At 41.8% G+C, this 12,500-nt stretch overlaps 1 protein-coding gene across 3 annotated transcripts in view; it reads right to left on the bottom strand.

The window, feature by feature from the left end:
- Positions 1-12,500, bottom strand: part of LOC138024683 (1-phosphatidylinositol 4,5-bisphosphate phosphodiesterase delta-4-like) — a 44,515-nt gene that overhangs the window by 14,987 nt on the left and 17,028 nt on the right. For 2 of the 3 annotated variants that reach the window (XM_068871895.1, XM_068871894.1), the window contains exons 6-13: positions 11,940-12,069; positions 9,511-9,678; positions 6,095-6,188; positions 4,241-4,565; positions 2,515-2,600; positions 1,836-1,918; positions 1,315-1,515; positions 41-112 (exon numbers count right to left, since the gene is read on the bottom strand). In XM_068871895.1, coding sequence (XP_068727996.1) covers positions 41-112; positions 1,315-1,515; positions 1,836-1,918; positions 2,515-2,600; positions 4,241-4,565; positions 6,095-6,188; positions 9,511-9,678; positions 11,940-12,069 — 1,159 coding nt within the window. The remainder of the gene's footprint in view (positions 1-40; positions 113-1,314; positions 1,516-1,835; positions 1,919-2,514; positions 2,601-4,240; positions 4,566-6,094; positions 6,189-9,510; positions 9,679-11,939; positions 12,070-12,500) is intronic. The other variant, XM_068871896.1, reaches the window with a different exon arrangement.

The following is a 12,500-nucleotide window of genomic DNA, read 5'->3' on the forward strand; positions in this document are numbered from 1 at the left end:
GAGTATTTTAAAGTTTATGGTTTAGTTAAGGTTAACTTACGTCCGGATGACCTCTAAGTTTACCAACTCGGACGACTTTTCCAACAGCACGAAAAGATTTCCTCAAAGATTCCTAGCAAGGGTGCGATACAAGAACAACGGTTTAACAGAGTTTTCAAATTATGCTTAGTTTAAGTTTAAATTGAGTGCTTGATTGATTATCTCTGGCATTTAAGGAAAATTTTTTCCTAGAGGGTCCATGGGAATTTCGAGGGTTTTTTTTGGTTTATTTCAGTGCTACTTTGACCAAAAAATCATTTTTCTTTTTTAATTTTTCTTTGCCTTTCAAACCTATGTTAACTAAACAGTAAATGGCCCAAATTTTAAGCCTTGATTTAAAAAAGACACCTGTTTATTTTAACTGTAATTTTTCTATTTGATGGTTCACCATTACTAACTTTAACATCTTGAGAGTGCTTGGTCGAGGAGAAAATGACGTCAAAGACTCAATCGGCCATTTTCGAAATATCAAATATTCAGCTTGATAGTGGGGCAGTGAGAACAAAAACAACAGAAACACGTTGGAATGAATGTGAATATTTAAATATCAACCACTTTCCTTTGTCTTTGTCCTCATCATGCCTCACTATCAAGCTGAATTTTTATATATCGAAAAAAGGCGATACTTTAAGAATGCAATGCGTGTGTACGCTGCTGAATTAATATGCAGCACGGGAGTTTCGGGCTTCCAGACTTTTAAGCTCGGGTTTTGCATATATAATAAGCTGCGTTTACACGCTGAAAAATTTTAAGCTAGTGAGTTAATGACGTCACTTTTCCATAGATCCAACCCTCTGAGGTCCAATCAGTCAGTTTGGAACGTGAGAAATGGCGGACTGTGAAATCCAAAATTTACACTCAAACTAACAGCCTTTGGATAAAAATCAAAGCTCAACATTTTGCCAATCAAGTGTTAAGCATCACACTTTCAAAATCTGAAAAAAAAAGAAAATGATTTTGATCGTAATAGCACTTTAACTGTCGCGAGTGACTGACTAATGAACGCGCCCTACTTTCCACCAAACAAGCCGCCATGGCGAAACGTTGCCATGGTGGCCAAGATTTGAGGGCACGGAGCTCGTAAGAACTGTACTCAAAGCAAATACCTACAGCCGACAAAAAGGCGGGAAAATTTGCTCTTTCCTTAATTGGCTAGAAACAGAGCGTGATATTCTTTAGCCACAAATGGTCGAGATAGTAAGTATCATCATCATTATTAGCGTTGTTGCTGTCATTTTTGAATAATACTGAGATATAAACTGCATGCTTGCATACCCGTTTTGGTTTTTTGTCTTTTCTCTTCATCGGAGGTGTTGACGTTGATGGAGCACTGGCCCTAGCGACTCCTTCTGCGCCCGCGGCATTACTCTCAAGTAAAGCGGAAGCCTTCTCTTGATCAATGTCTGCAGCCTCATCCTCATCTGTGACCACACCTTCGTCATCGTCATTTTCTTCGTCTGTTTTTAATTTCTTTCCCTGTTACAACAGAAACCTAATAGTCCATTTCCCCGTTGCTGTTTGTCTCGGTTTCGAAGTGAGTCTTGGTGCTCAACTATTGAAAGGGAAATGAGTTTGATTTGCATAAGAATACGCAACTCATTTCCATTTGAATGGTTGTGCACCGGGACTCGCTTTGAAACTGAGGCATGCAGCAACTCGGAAATGAGCTATTACAAACACTAGCTACAGGCTACTGACACTTCATAAAGTTGACTTCAAACAGACTGAAATTTAATATCAAATGTAATTTTTGCAATGGATATTTTGGTCTTTAAAAGAAATTAAGGCAACAATACCTTAACCAAAATTCTGTTTTTGAAGAATTCAGGAGACGGAAAAGTCGTAAAACCTGCATCAACAGGAACTTTATATAAAACATCTAAGAATATCTGAGTTAAGGAACAGTAACTAATGGAATTTAACAGAGGACCTCTTTTTTTTCCCGCAAGCGTGAAATCGATCAAAACCTAGAGTAAGACTTCTAGTGTGAACGCACCAATTGAGAACAACATCTTTCGTCACGTGTTATCGCCTAAGGCAACCACTGAAACTAAAGGACACTTGTCATTTGCTCCGAAATATGGGATACTGGTTTGGTTTAATTCTTGATTACCTGAAGAAACTGGGCCACAGTCTTCGAAATCACAAATTAAACCAAGCAGGTCATTGAGCTAAGGTGACCTTTTAATTTCCCAATTAGCGCTAATCCTCGGTTAACTGTGGCTCTCACTGCGTCCTTTCGCCGGGTCTGTCCGTTTTTCATTCATTTCACTCGTGTCATTCCATTGATTTGACTTTTTTTCGTTCGTGCATGCATGCGTTCGTGCGACCGTGTGTTCATTCGTTCGTGAGTGAGTGAGTGAGTGCGTGCATGCGTGCGTGCGTGCGTTCGTACGCTCGTGTGTTTTCCTCGTGCTCGTGCGTTTGAGGAATTGTTCCCTCATTTAAACATCAAGTAAATTTCATGAAGGATACCGCCTAAAATGCTCTCAAGGTATTCCGCCATTTTCTTTTGATTCTCAATATTGCAATGGTTTTCTAGCGAGAGTATTACTGGGTATCTGGAAAAAAGAAAAGCAAAACTATAGCTTGAATGTCACCGCCGCCAAGTCTGGCCCCAGTTGTTCAAAATGTGGATAACGCTATCCACCGGATAGCTACAACTTATCCACTGGATACTGATTTAGCCGGCGGATAGCGCTATCCACCATTTGAAGAACCGAGGCCTGGTCCTCGCGACTGACAATACATCTCCAGGAACCAATGACGAGGAATCTCGCTATGCACTGTATCCTTGAGTCAACCTTTGCGCGTATCTTTCTGTTTTTAGAACTAACCCTTCAGAAGGAGACTCGCATTTGCATCAATTTGCATACATTGTGTTTACTAATTTTGTCTTCGTTTGACAATAACTTTATTACGATTGGCCATTTCGAAACAGTGCGCGTGCAGAGCCGAAGAACTTGTGGTGTTCTAAAAATAAAAAGATATGCGCGAAGGTTGACTTATAGGGATTGTATAGACCTTATTCATAAATGGCGGTCACATTTATAATTCTTATGTCCAAGTGCAAATTAGCCTACCAAGCCTCATTTTACAGAAAGAATTCTTTTCAATTCACTGTATGGTATCGAGGCTTGGTAGGCTAATTTGCACTTGGACAAAAGAAGTATAAATTGGCCGCCATTTATGAATAAGGTCTATGGGAGAGGCAACTGAGCTCCAACTCAGGGGCTACTGACATCTCTCATTGGCCCTTTTTTATAACACCAACATAGCGGAAATGACGTCACAAGGTTACCGTTCCCCGTGTCTCTACAGAGTTTTTGGTCATGTGGCTGCCAGTCACTTAGCAACTTGGAATTCAAGACAGTTTTCCGACGAAAGCTTGAACCTCTCCAATACCGGTGCAATACCGGTGCAGTGCTCTGCCAATAGACCATGTTCCAGTTCTGTGCTCAGTTACTAGGCCTCTGAATAAAAGCGAGACTGGAGTTGACCTTGTTTTAATATTAACAGAAGAAAAGCAGTGCGTTTTGTATTAAAACAAAGTCTTTTATTCAAAGGCCTGGTACCTGAGTACAGAACTGTAAAATGGTCCATTGCGCTTTCTTGCAACTGGGAGCTGTTCAAGTCGGGAGTTCGTTTTAAAACCGGAGAGGATTTGAAATTGAAGGGAATACATGTAAAAGCCACATATTTGAACAGCGGAAAGAATCGTGTTAAAAGAGTACAACATCGCAGTGAATTTCTTAGGCTTTCCTGTCGTTGATATTTAAAGGGACAATGTCACGCTATTTTAGTCAAACTTCAAAACACTAAAAGGCGTCTTAGCATCAATAGCCATTGAAGTTCACTGAAACTATTCTCTGTCGTTTGCGGCCAAGGATGGACGAAGAGGATGGAAAGGGATTGAAACTGGCCGATGTCTTCCGAACGTCACCAAAAATTAAATGCAAATAGCTGACTTTGTGTCATAAATACATCTTATATCTTCTCAATGGGTCGTCAGGAATGTTGTACGAGTGAGCTAAAGTACTAATTTCAATTTCTACGTTAGTTTTGACCAAAAAACAGCACTGAAATTTAGTGCGACAGTGCTCCTTGAAGTTACTTTCATAACTGTGATGACCTAAGGTCTTCGATTCTTCCCGCATTTCAAAGAACACCAAGTTGTCCCATAAACACAAACTTGACTTACTCTGACACCTCAAAGGCGTGCTTACTAACGGCTTCTATGACATCTTTGAAGAGGATTTTCGAGGTCAGCGTGTGTCCATGGTACACCACTGGTTCCTCGTTACCTCCATCCCAACAATCCAGTTCTACGCAGCGGCAGCCTTTCCTCAGAGCATTGATGTAGGCGTCGACACTGGAAGGCCCACTCCACTGGTCTTGAAGGAGGTAGGTGTTATGCGATGAGGCGATGAAATAATCCGTGAATGGATGAGTCATATCTTGGAAAATCTCATCATGAGCGGGGTTGAATATATCTCCCTCGGGCGACTTCAGATAGTTTGTAAGACCTGCAATGGACAAAATAGCTTCAAATTTCACGGCGAACATGCTTGAAACGGAAGACTTTCAGATGTAGAATTCGTCGTGCGAACATTTTGATTACATTTAGATGCGGTTAGAAAAAAAACGAAGTATGCACTTTTTAATGCCTTCTAGAAAACAGAAGGATACGAAACTGAGTACAATCATATTTAAAGCTGGATTGCTCCAGTTAGAAAGAAGGTTCAGTACATTATAGGCCATTTCCGAGTGCATGTCTGCCTCCTCTTCAAAGCGAGTCTATGTGCGAAGTGTTTGTGATGGTAATTAGTTCTACTTTACAAAACTAATTTTCATAAGAAAAACTTCGCACTAAGACTCGCTTTGAAGAGGAGGAAGACATCAACTGGAAATAGGCTCTTCGAGTCACGTTGCTTAAGCAACGGCTACACGAGCGATTTTTTGCTCGCGCTGGTGATGCGATTTTTTCAAACTTTGTCGCGTCGCCAGCGCGAGCTGAAAATCACACGTGTAGCAACCCATTGAACTGGCGACACGACAGGCGAAAAAATCACAAGAAAAAAGTCGCCAGAGTTGAAACATTCGCAACAAAATCGCAGAGATAGTTGCTCGTGTAGCCACCCTGCAACTTTTTCCGCGCGCTTGCGACGCGACTAAAGAGTATTGAGCCAATGAAATTAAAGAAGGAATGTCTGTTTATAGTGCCCAGGTCTCTTGAAGTAGACGATTCGCGTGGCCTTCAATTTGTCGCCAAAATTTGTCGCAAGTGTAGCCACCCTGGCGCGCAGGCGACGCGACAAAATTTGAAAAAAAACGCATCACCGGCGCGAGACAAAAATCGTTCGTGTAGCCGCGGCTTTACTGTATGTAGGCGTCACAAAGTGACCCTCTAGTCATGACCTTAACCAGGTTCTTCGGTTTGGAGACACTTTGAGACACCACGTGACGTCCACGGGACACCGAAGGAGGGTGACCCTTTGCAGCCTCTCCTCTGGCTGTGGGATAGTATCCCAGTAGGCATTAGAAAGAAGTCACTTCATTATTTTAAAACGGCCATACACAAATATTTCTGGCGCAATTATATTACTGAAACACGAATGCTAAATAATTTTAGGGTTTTTAATAGTGATCTTTATAATCCTTTTGTGTACAGTTAATCTTATTTTTATTCCAATTCGCTTTTTTCACCAATCCCATAACACAGTTCATTTTGGGTGGTTATTTGCATTAAAACAATCGAAATCCAGTTTACTGAAGCATCATACAGTCCCAAGACCTAGAGAAATAGGCCTTTTGCAACTAACGATCACATGGTACAAAATCCGCCATGCTGGAGGCATGTCAAGTCAAGCTTGACTGGTTCCGGTCTCTTTGTTTTAATGTCCCAGTGGGGGAATAATAATAATGAGCTTATGATTATGATTATTATTATTATTATGCAAAGTACGATGAAGCCCATTATGCATCTGTAGAAGGTATGCATGGTTAAAAAGGACGAAAAACATTTTTTTTTTATGCAAACGGAGTGGTTACGAACCGTCAATTCCCAGTTCTCCCTTTCTCTTTCGAGATTCAGTTGGTTCATACGTCTTGATCATTTCCTCACAGTACTCCTTGCTGGCATCACACATCTTTAAGTAAGCAATACAAAAGCAGAATTACAGTAACCGGAAAACGGAAGTGAGCTGTTTTTCTTTTTCATTTTTCTTGACACTACCACATTTTTTAGAGTGTTTTCACATGACGTCACGGCAGCCATTTTGGTGTCCCTAAACAATAGAACGGCGGCCATGTTGGTGTACCCAACTAATACCCCGGGATTCGGGATTCGGTGATTCGGTGGGAAAAAAAGGTTACTGATCACGTGAGTGAAAACACTCTATATTGCTAAGTATCTTTCAGTACTAGAGACGGTGTGGAGGTGTGGAAGAGACAGTGTGGCCCAGTGGTTAGGGTGCTTGCCTTGAGATCCGGAGATCCCGGGGTCAAGACCCGCTCTGACCACTCGTTGAATTTGTTCCCGGTAGACCCTGCTTCAACTTCCTAGCTGCACTTGTAAATAGCCAACTGGTTTGCCTCCAGCCAGTTGCGAGTCTTAACAGTTGTTGTTGTTGTTGTTGTTCTGTTCCGTCGTTTCGTTGTGTTTCATTGGCCCTGAAAAGCCCCTATGGGGAGCGGTCAATTAAGTATGTATTGTATGCATTGATTCATTAGTTTAAAAATCTGGGAGAGACCATTGTCCTGGAACTTGCATAGTTAATACGGAGTTTAAGATCTCAGACGGGACGGTAACGAAAACGTCATTTAAAATTCAAAGTTCAGGTTTATTAATCTTTTTCGTCATTTAATATGTCGGTTTGTCTAACTTCTAAAAACTAGCGCAACTTTCCAGGAACTGATCTTTTGGAGATGCGGTGTTGAAGCTACGACAGAAAAATTCAAATTCGCTGCCTTGTGTTTAAGTTCTTCGTAAAACTTGAGAATTGGTCATTTCACGTCGCAGATTTGCCGAAAACGTGAAAAGAATGTATGAAAATGAAAACTGCACACGCAGAGCGTGCAAAGCTATTGTTTTTGCTCAATAAAAATGCAAAACTTGTGATTGTTTTGTTGCCGTCGCGTCGTAGATCTTAAGTAATGGTCCGGCTAAGAAGCAGGCAGCCCAGCGGCAAAAGTACTTAGAAGCTGCTGCTCCAATCGAGGCATCTGATTGGCTAATATCGGAAAATGTCGAAAAAAGATGAGAAAAAAATGAAAAAAAAACCTTTTTTGGATTTCTTCTTCCCCATGCCCTTGATCTCTGTCTCTCGGCCAAATTTGGGCATTGTTCTATGCGCCATTCGCCAATCGGCAAATGGCGCATAGAATCTTGACGATATTTACAAACATAGTTTTTGAAGGCATAATGATTTGTTCTACGAAACAGAATCTAATTTTTTAGACGGCAAGTCGATTACATTTTTCATTGAAATTCAAATTTCGCGCTTTTAGCTGCTTACACCAATGGGAACAGCCGAACTTAATTTGATTAAAAATGTTGGCACATTTTAACTAACCGACGCTATTGCCGCGGGCTATTGTTTTTCTGCCTGCTTCTTAGCCGGACCATTACTTAAACTCCCTAATAGGGAGCTTAAGCAACGACAACGGCGATGGCAACGAGAACGTCATCTCAAAATATAAATTCGCATTATTGTAATCAATTTCTGACTATTTCAACCTTTTTAATGTAATATGGGTGTGGTAGTTCCTCAAAAATGAAACTGGTCGGACCGGCGATTAATTTGGGGGAGAAAATAAAAAATTATCATAGAGTGCTGAAGTTTTTCATAAAACCTCAAATTTGGCTATTTCACATTGTTGTTTTGCAGACGACAGCAAAGAAATGGACAAAAGCGAAAAACGCATGTGCAGGGCGTGCAAAGCTATTGTTTTTGCCCACTAAATATGCAAATTTCTGACGTTCTCGTTGCCGTCGCCGTTGTCGTTGCTAAAAGGGAGCTTTAGCAACGACGACGGGAACGGCAACGAGAACGTCTTGTAAAAACATAAACTCACGTTCTTGCGATCACTTCGCAACTGTTCCAAGCTTTTTAATATGACAAAGGTGTGGCAGTCCCTCAGAAATGAAACCGGTATTAGCGGCACTTAATTTAGGGTAGAAAAATGAAAATTTATCTCCAAGTGCTAACGTTCTCCATAACACTTCAAACTTGGTTATTTCAAGTTGTTGCTTTGCTGACGACGGCAAAGAAATGGACAAAAATGAAAAACGCACGTGCGGGGCGTGCAAAGCTATTGTTTTTGCCCACTGAATATGCAAATTTTTGACGTTCTCGGTGCCGTCGCCGTTTTCGTTGCTAAAGCTCCCTAAAGCTTTCTAATAGCGACCTTCAGATTGGAGTACGAGGTCAACTATGAGTACGAGTTATCAGTTCTGCGCACGCACATTTCGAAAATTTTCGTTCTTCAACGGTAATGCGCGTGCCCAGTACAGAAAGCTCGTATTCGTAGTCGTTCTCGTACTCCAATCTGAAGGTCGCTAATATAGGAGGTTTTCACGTGACGTCATCGCCGCCATGTTGGTGGACGAAAACAAAAGATCCCTCCTTGGCTTCTTTTGTTCATCCACCAGAAGTCGTACATTTCTCTATTGTTATTGGTGTCTCTACACGGGTTGGTTGAAAACGTCCTATATGGAGTTGGTTATGAAACTCGACAAGTTTCTTGGGTTTCATTTTTTTTTTTCGTGCAAATGCATACCGACTGACTAACTGGCTGACCGACTGACCAAGTATCTGACTGACTGGCTGACAGATTGACTGAACATCGGACTCATTGACTGACTCAGACTGACAGACAGACAGACAGACAGACAGACTGATTGACTGGCTGATAGACTGACTGGCTGAGTGACTGAATGACTCATTTGTTGATTTACTGATTGACTGTTTCTCTAACTGACAGATTGACTGACTGATTTTAGTGACTGGTAGACTGACTGACTGATAGACTGACTGACCGGCTGGCTGACTGACTGACTGGCTGACTCACTGAATGAACGACCGAACAGCTCAGTCAAAAAACAACCAAATGGCTGAATGACATATCGTTAAAGTGTACAGACTGAACAGATGACGAGTGAAGCGAGGAACATTTTGATCGAACAGACAAACAAGCCTCAATCTTGGACAATACTCGTAGGGAAAATGTGATGCACTAATTTGTCTGTGTGATAATAATTAAATTCCTCCTACTTTCCCCCTCCCCCTACGTTAATATTGGTTACGAAATAGCCAAAGGCTCGCTATAGGGGAAAGGGGGGGAGGGGGAGGGGGTGGGGGTGGGGGAAGAGGAGCAGTATACTTTGTGAGTGCATGTCAAATGGTGTTTAAGCTGAAATGTTTTCCAAGAGTTTTGTCCAAGACTGCTGCTCCTCGTCTTACAACTCACCCCTTGCTCGGTAATCAAAAACAACCGAAAATCGTTAACTGTCATATGCGCGCCATTTGACGAAAACCTCTTCATGAGGTTTACAATTTCCTTTCTGGTGGAAATGGACTTAAAGAAGTTAGCAAACTCATTCTTGTTGAGAACTGCATCTCCATCCGTGTTGACTTCCTGGAAAAAAAGACAAAAACAAAAACCGTTTCCTTCTCGAAGAGACCTTCGTTACCTATACTTATATATTAAATACATACACTATAACTTTGGTCATTAAAACATTAACGGTTAGCCTGCAAAGCAGGCGTTCTTTCATTATTGCTCGTTTGAATTGGTTTTCGATGAACGTTCGTTGAAAGGCCGCCATATTGGAAGCGCAAGAAAGAGAGATTGGGACTAGTGGAGCCAGTGCACCAGTCCACCAACTACTTCCCACTCCTCTCCTCCACTCCACTCTATTTTTTTCAAACCCATCGTCCGCTCCCCTGAAACCATTTTTTTTTGCTCGCCAAGATGGCGCCTTAGACTCCAAGGAATATTCATCACTTCTTACTGAAATACGTCTCCTCTGCAGGCTAATTAACCGTGTGCAGCTGAATTTTTCCAAACCTCGTTTCCAAATAACTTACTGTTGATGCTTGACACTTCAGAAAGGATAAACATAAGTCGTATTTATATCCTTATTCGCAACGTTGAATGGCTTCTAGCCAGTAAAACAAGCGCCGAAAGCAAAGAGAGTGTGAATGCACCATTGACTCTCACTTTGCTGCCGGATGCTGTTTTCACACGAAAACATTTGTGAAACAACCGTTTGTGAATCTCGGGTTTTAGTATACGCATGTTTGCAGTGTAAGGTAAAGTCAGCTTACAGGCCTAGTGGCCCATCAGGCCGGTGCTTATCCCCGGTTTCTGCAGCATGAAGCGACTAGGAGTATTTCTACTTCCCCCTAGATGGGATGCGAGTCCATCGTAGGGTTACCAATAGCACTACGCTGGTACATATTTATATACACCTGGGTGGAGAGAGGCACCGAGGGAGTAAAGTGTCTTGCCCAAGAACACAACACAGTGTCCCTGGCCAGGTGCCGAACCCGGACCACTCGATCCGAAGTCGATCACTCTAACCATGAGGCCACCGCGCCTCCCTGTTTGTCGTGTAGTCAGGCCTTAAGGGTAGTTTTCACTAGAGGGGCAAACACAAGCGACTTATGCCACGTTCACACCAAACCTTAACCATGTTTTGAAGATGTTTATTTAAACACGGTTTCAAAGTTTTTTTTTTTTAATCATGAATACTGATTTTTGTCGACTACACATTTAGCACAGATCAAAGCACGTATTGAAACTCACCTGAATCTCATATAAAAGCCAGTCCTACATTTTTCTGTGACTGACTTTAATTTTGTTAAACCCAGGTTAATTAAGCATGTTTTGTTGGCGTGAATGGGGTATTTCTGTGCAAACTCAGTGGTGTCTCGATTATTTGCTCTATTTTTCAGGACAAAAGCCTCTGATTAACTACCAGTTCATGACCCTGCGCGCGTCGCTTTTGTACATGGTCGAGTCGCTAGTGAAAGCTACTCCTTTGTGATTAACACTTTTCTCTTTGAAAGGGAGAAATGATCCTAGCACTTCTCTCGACAATTAAAGCAATTGTCCGCTCTTATAGACACCCGAAAAATTTAGGTGGCTTACCTCGTTCCCAGGGTCCCCTTGTCGTTGAAAAGAGAGACCCTGGGAACGAGGTTGCGGGATTCAAACCCATGATGCCAATGCAATGCTCTACTAACTGAGGCAGCGTTTACACGAACGCGGTTCCACATCGACACGGTTTCATGACTTCGAAACCCCGTCAAAATCGGTGCGGTTTGGAAGTGTTTACACGGAGCCGTTTTCGCCAGAAAATCCAAGTCGTGATGGTATAAGCGAGCGCTGCACTACGTGCTAAATTCAGTATTTTGAATTCAACAGTGCAAATAGCCTATTTCCGAGTTCTGGCCTGCCTCATCTTCAAAGCGAGTCTAAGTGCGAAGTTTTTGTTATGAAAAATAGTTTTCATTCATATGTAAAGTAGAACTAATTACCGTTACAAAAACTTAGCACTTAGACTCGCTTTGAAGAGGAGGTAGACTTGAATTCGGAAATGGCCTATTTCGCGCCAAAATAGTAATCGTATTCAAATCGATGCAGGTTTCGGTGTTTACACGACAGATGAAACTGCATCGTTTAGAAAACGCTCCACTTCTGGCACCGGTTTCAAATCGACACGGTTTCGATAACAGTCTCGATCGATGTCGTGTAAACGGAAGGTGTAACCGCATCGAAATCGATGCAGTTTCATTAGTAACCGCGTTCGTGAAAACGCTGCCTGAGCTGTGAAGTCACCCAGTTCATGTGTTCCCTTCGAAGGAAATCGCAAGCCTCACCACTTTCCTCACCTTAAATTTCTTCTTCACCTGTGCGGGACTCATCTTGACGTTTAAACCTTCCAATAATCTTTGAATTTCTTTGAGTCCTAATGAGCCGTCTTTGTTCTTGTCAAATTTTTCAAAGGCGTCTTCAAGCCACATGGAAATGAGTCAAAGAAGAGGTCACGATTGAAAGTATCCTACTCTACTATAATTGCCAAAATTCTTAGCTAAGCTGTATGGAAGTTTCATCTCCAAAGTACTTGAAATTAGCAGTTATTTGGTCACCTTGCCAAACCTGTTAGAGTTATGTATATGCTAGTGCGTTGCTCGGTGAAAAATGCTCATCACTGAGTGACTGACCCATACGGTAAATAAAATAAAAATTATGTTTTCACCGTGCAAAACGCCAAAGTCAGTGGCAAGTGATTTCAATATACCAGCTTCAGTTGTGATAAATAAAGACAAGGTGATGAATTCTTCCATTCACAATAGTTTTTTTCAACTCCTAGTTCATATTTCCGAAATACGTGCACGAATTTCCGTGCATTTCTTTTCCATATTCCTCAAACAACAACGCGAAATCACCAA

The sequence above is a fragment of the Montipora capricornis genome, chromosome 11 (genome assembly GCF_036669925.1).
Source record: "Montipora capricornis isolate CH-2021 chromosome 11, ASM3666992v2, whole genome shotgun sequence".
NCBI lineage: Eukaryota > Metazoa > Cnidaria > Anthozoa > Scleractinia > Acroporidae > Montipora > Montipora capricornis.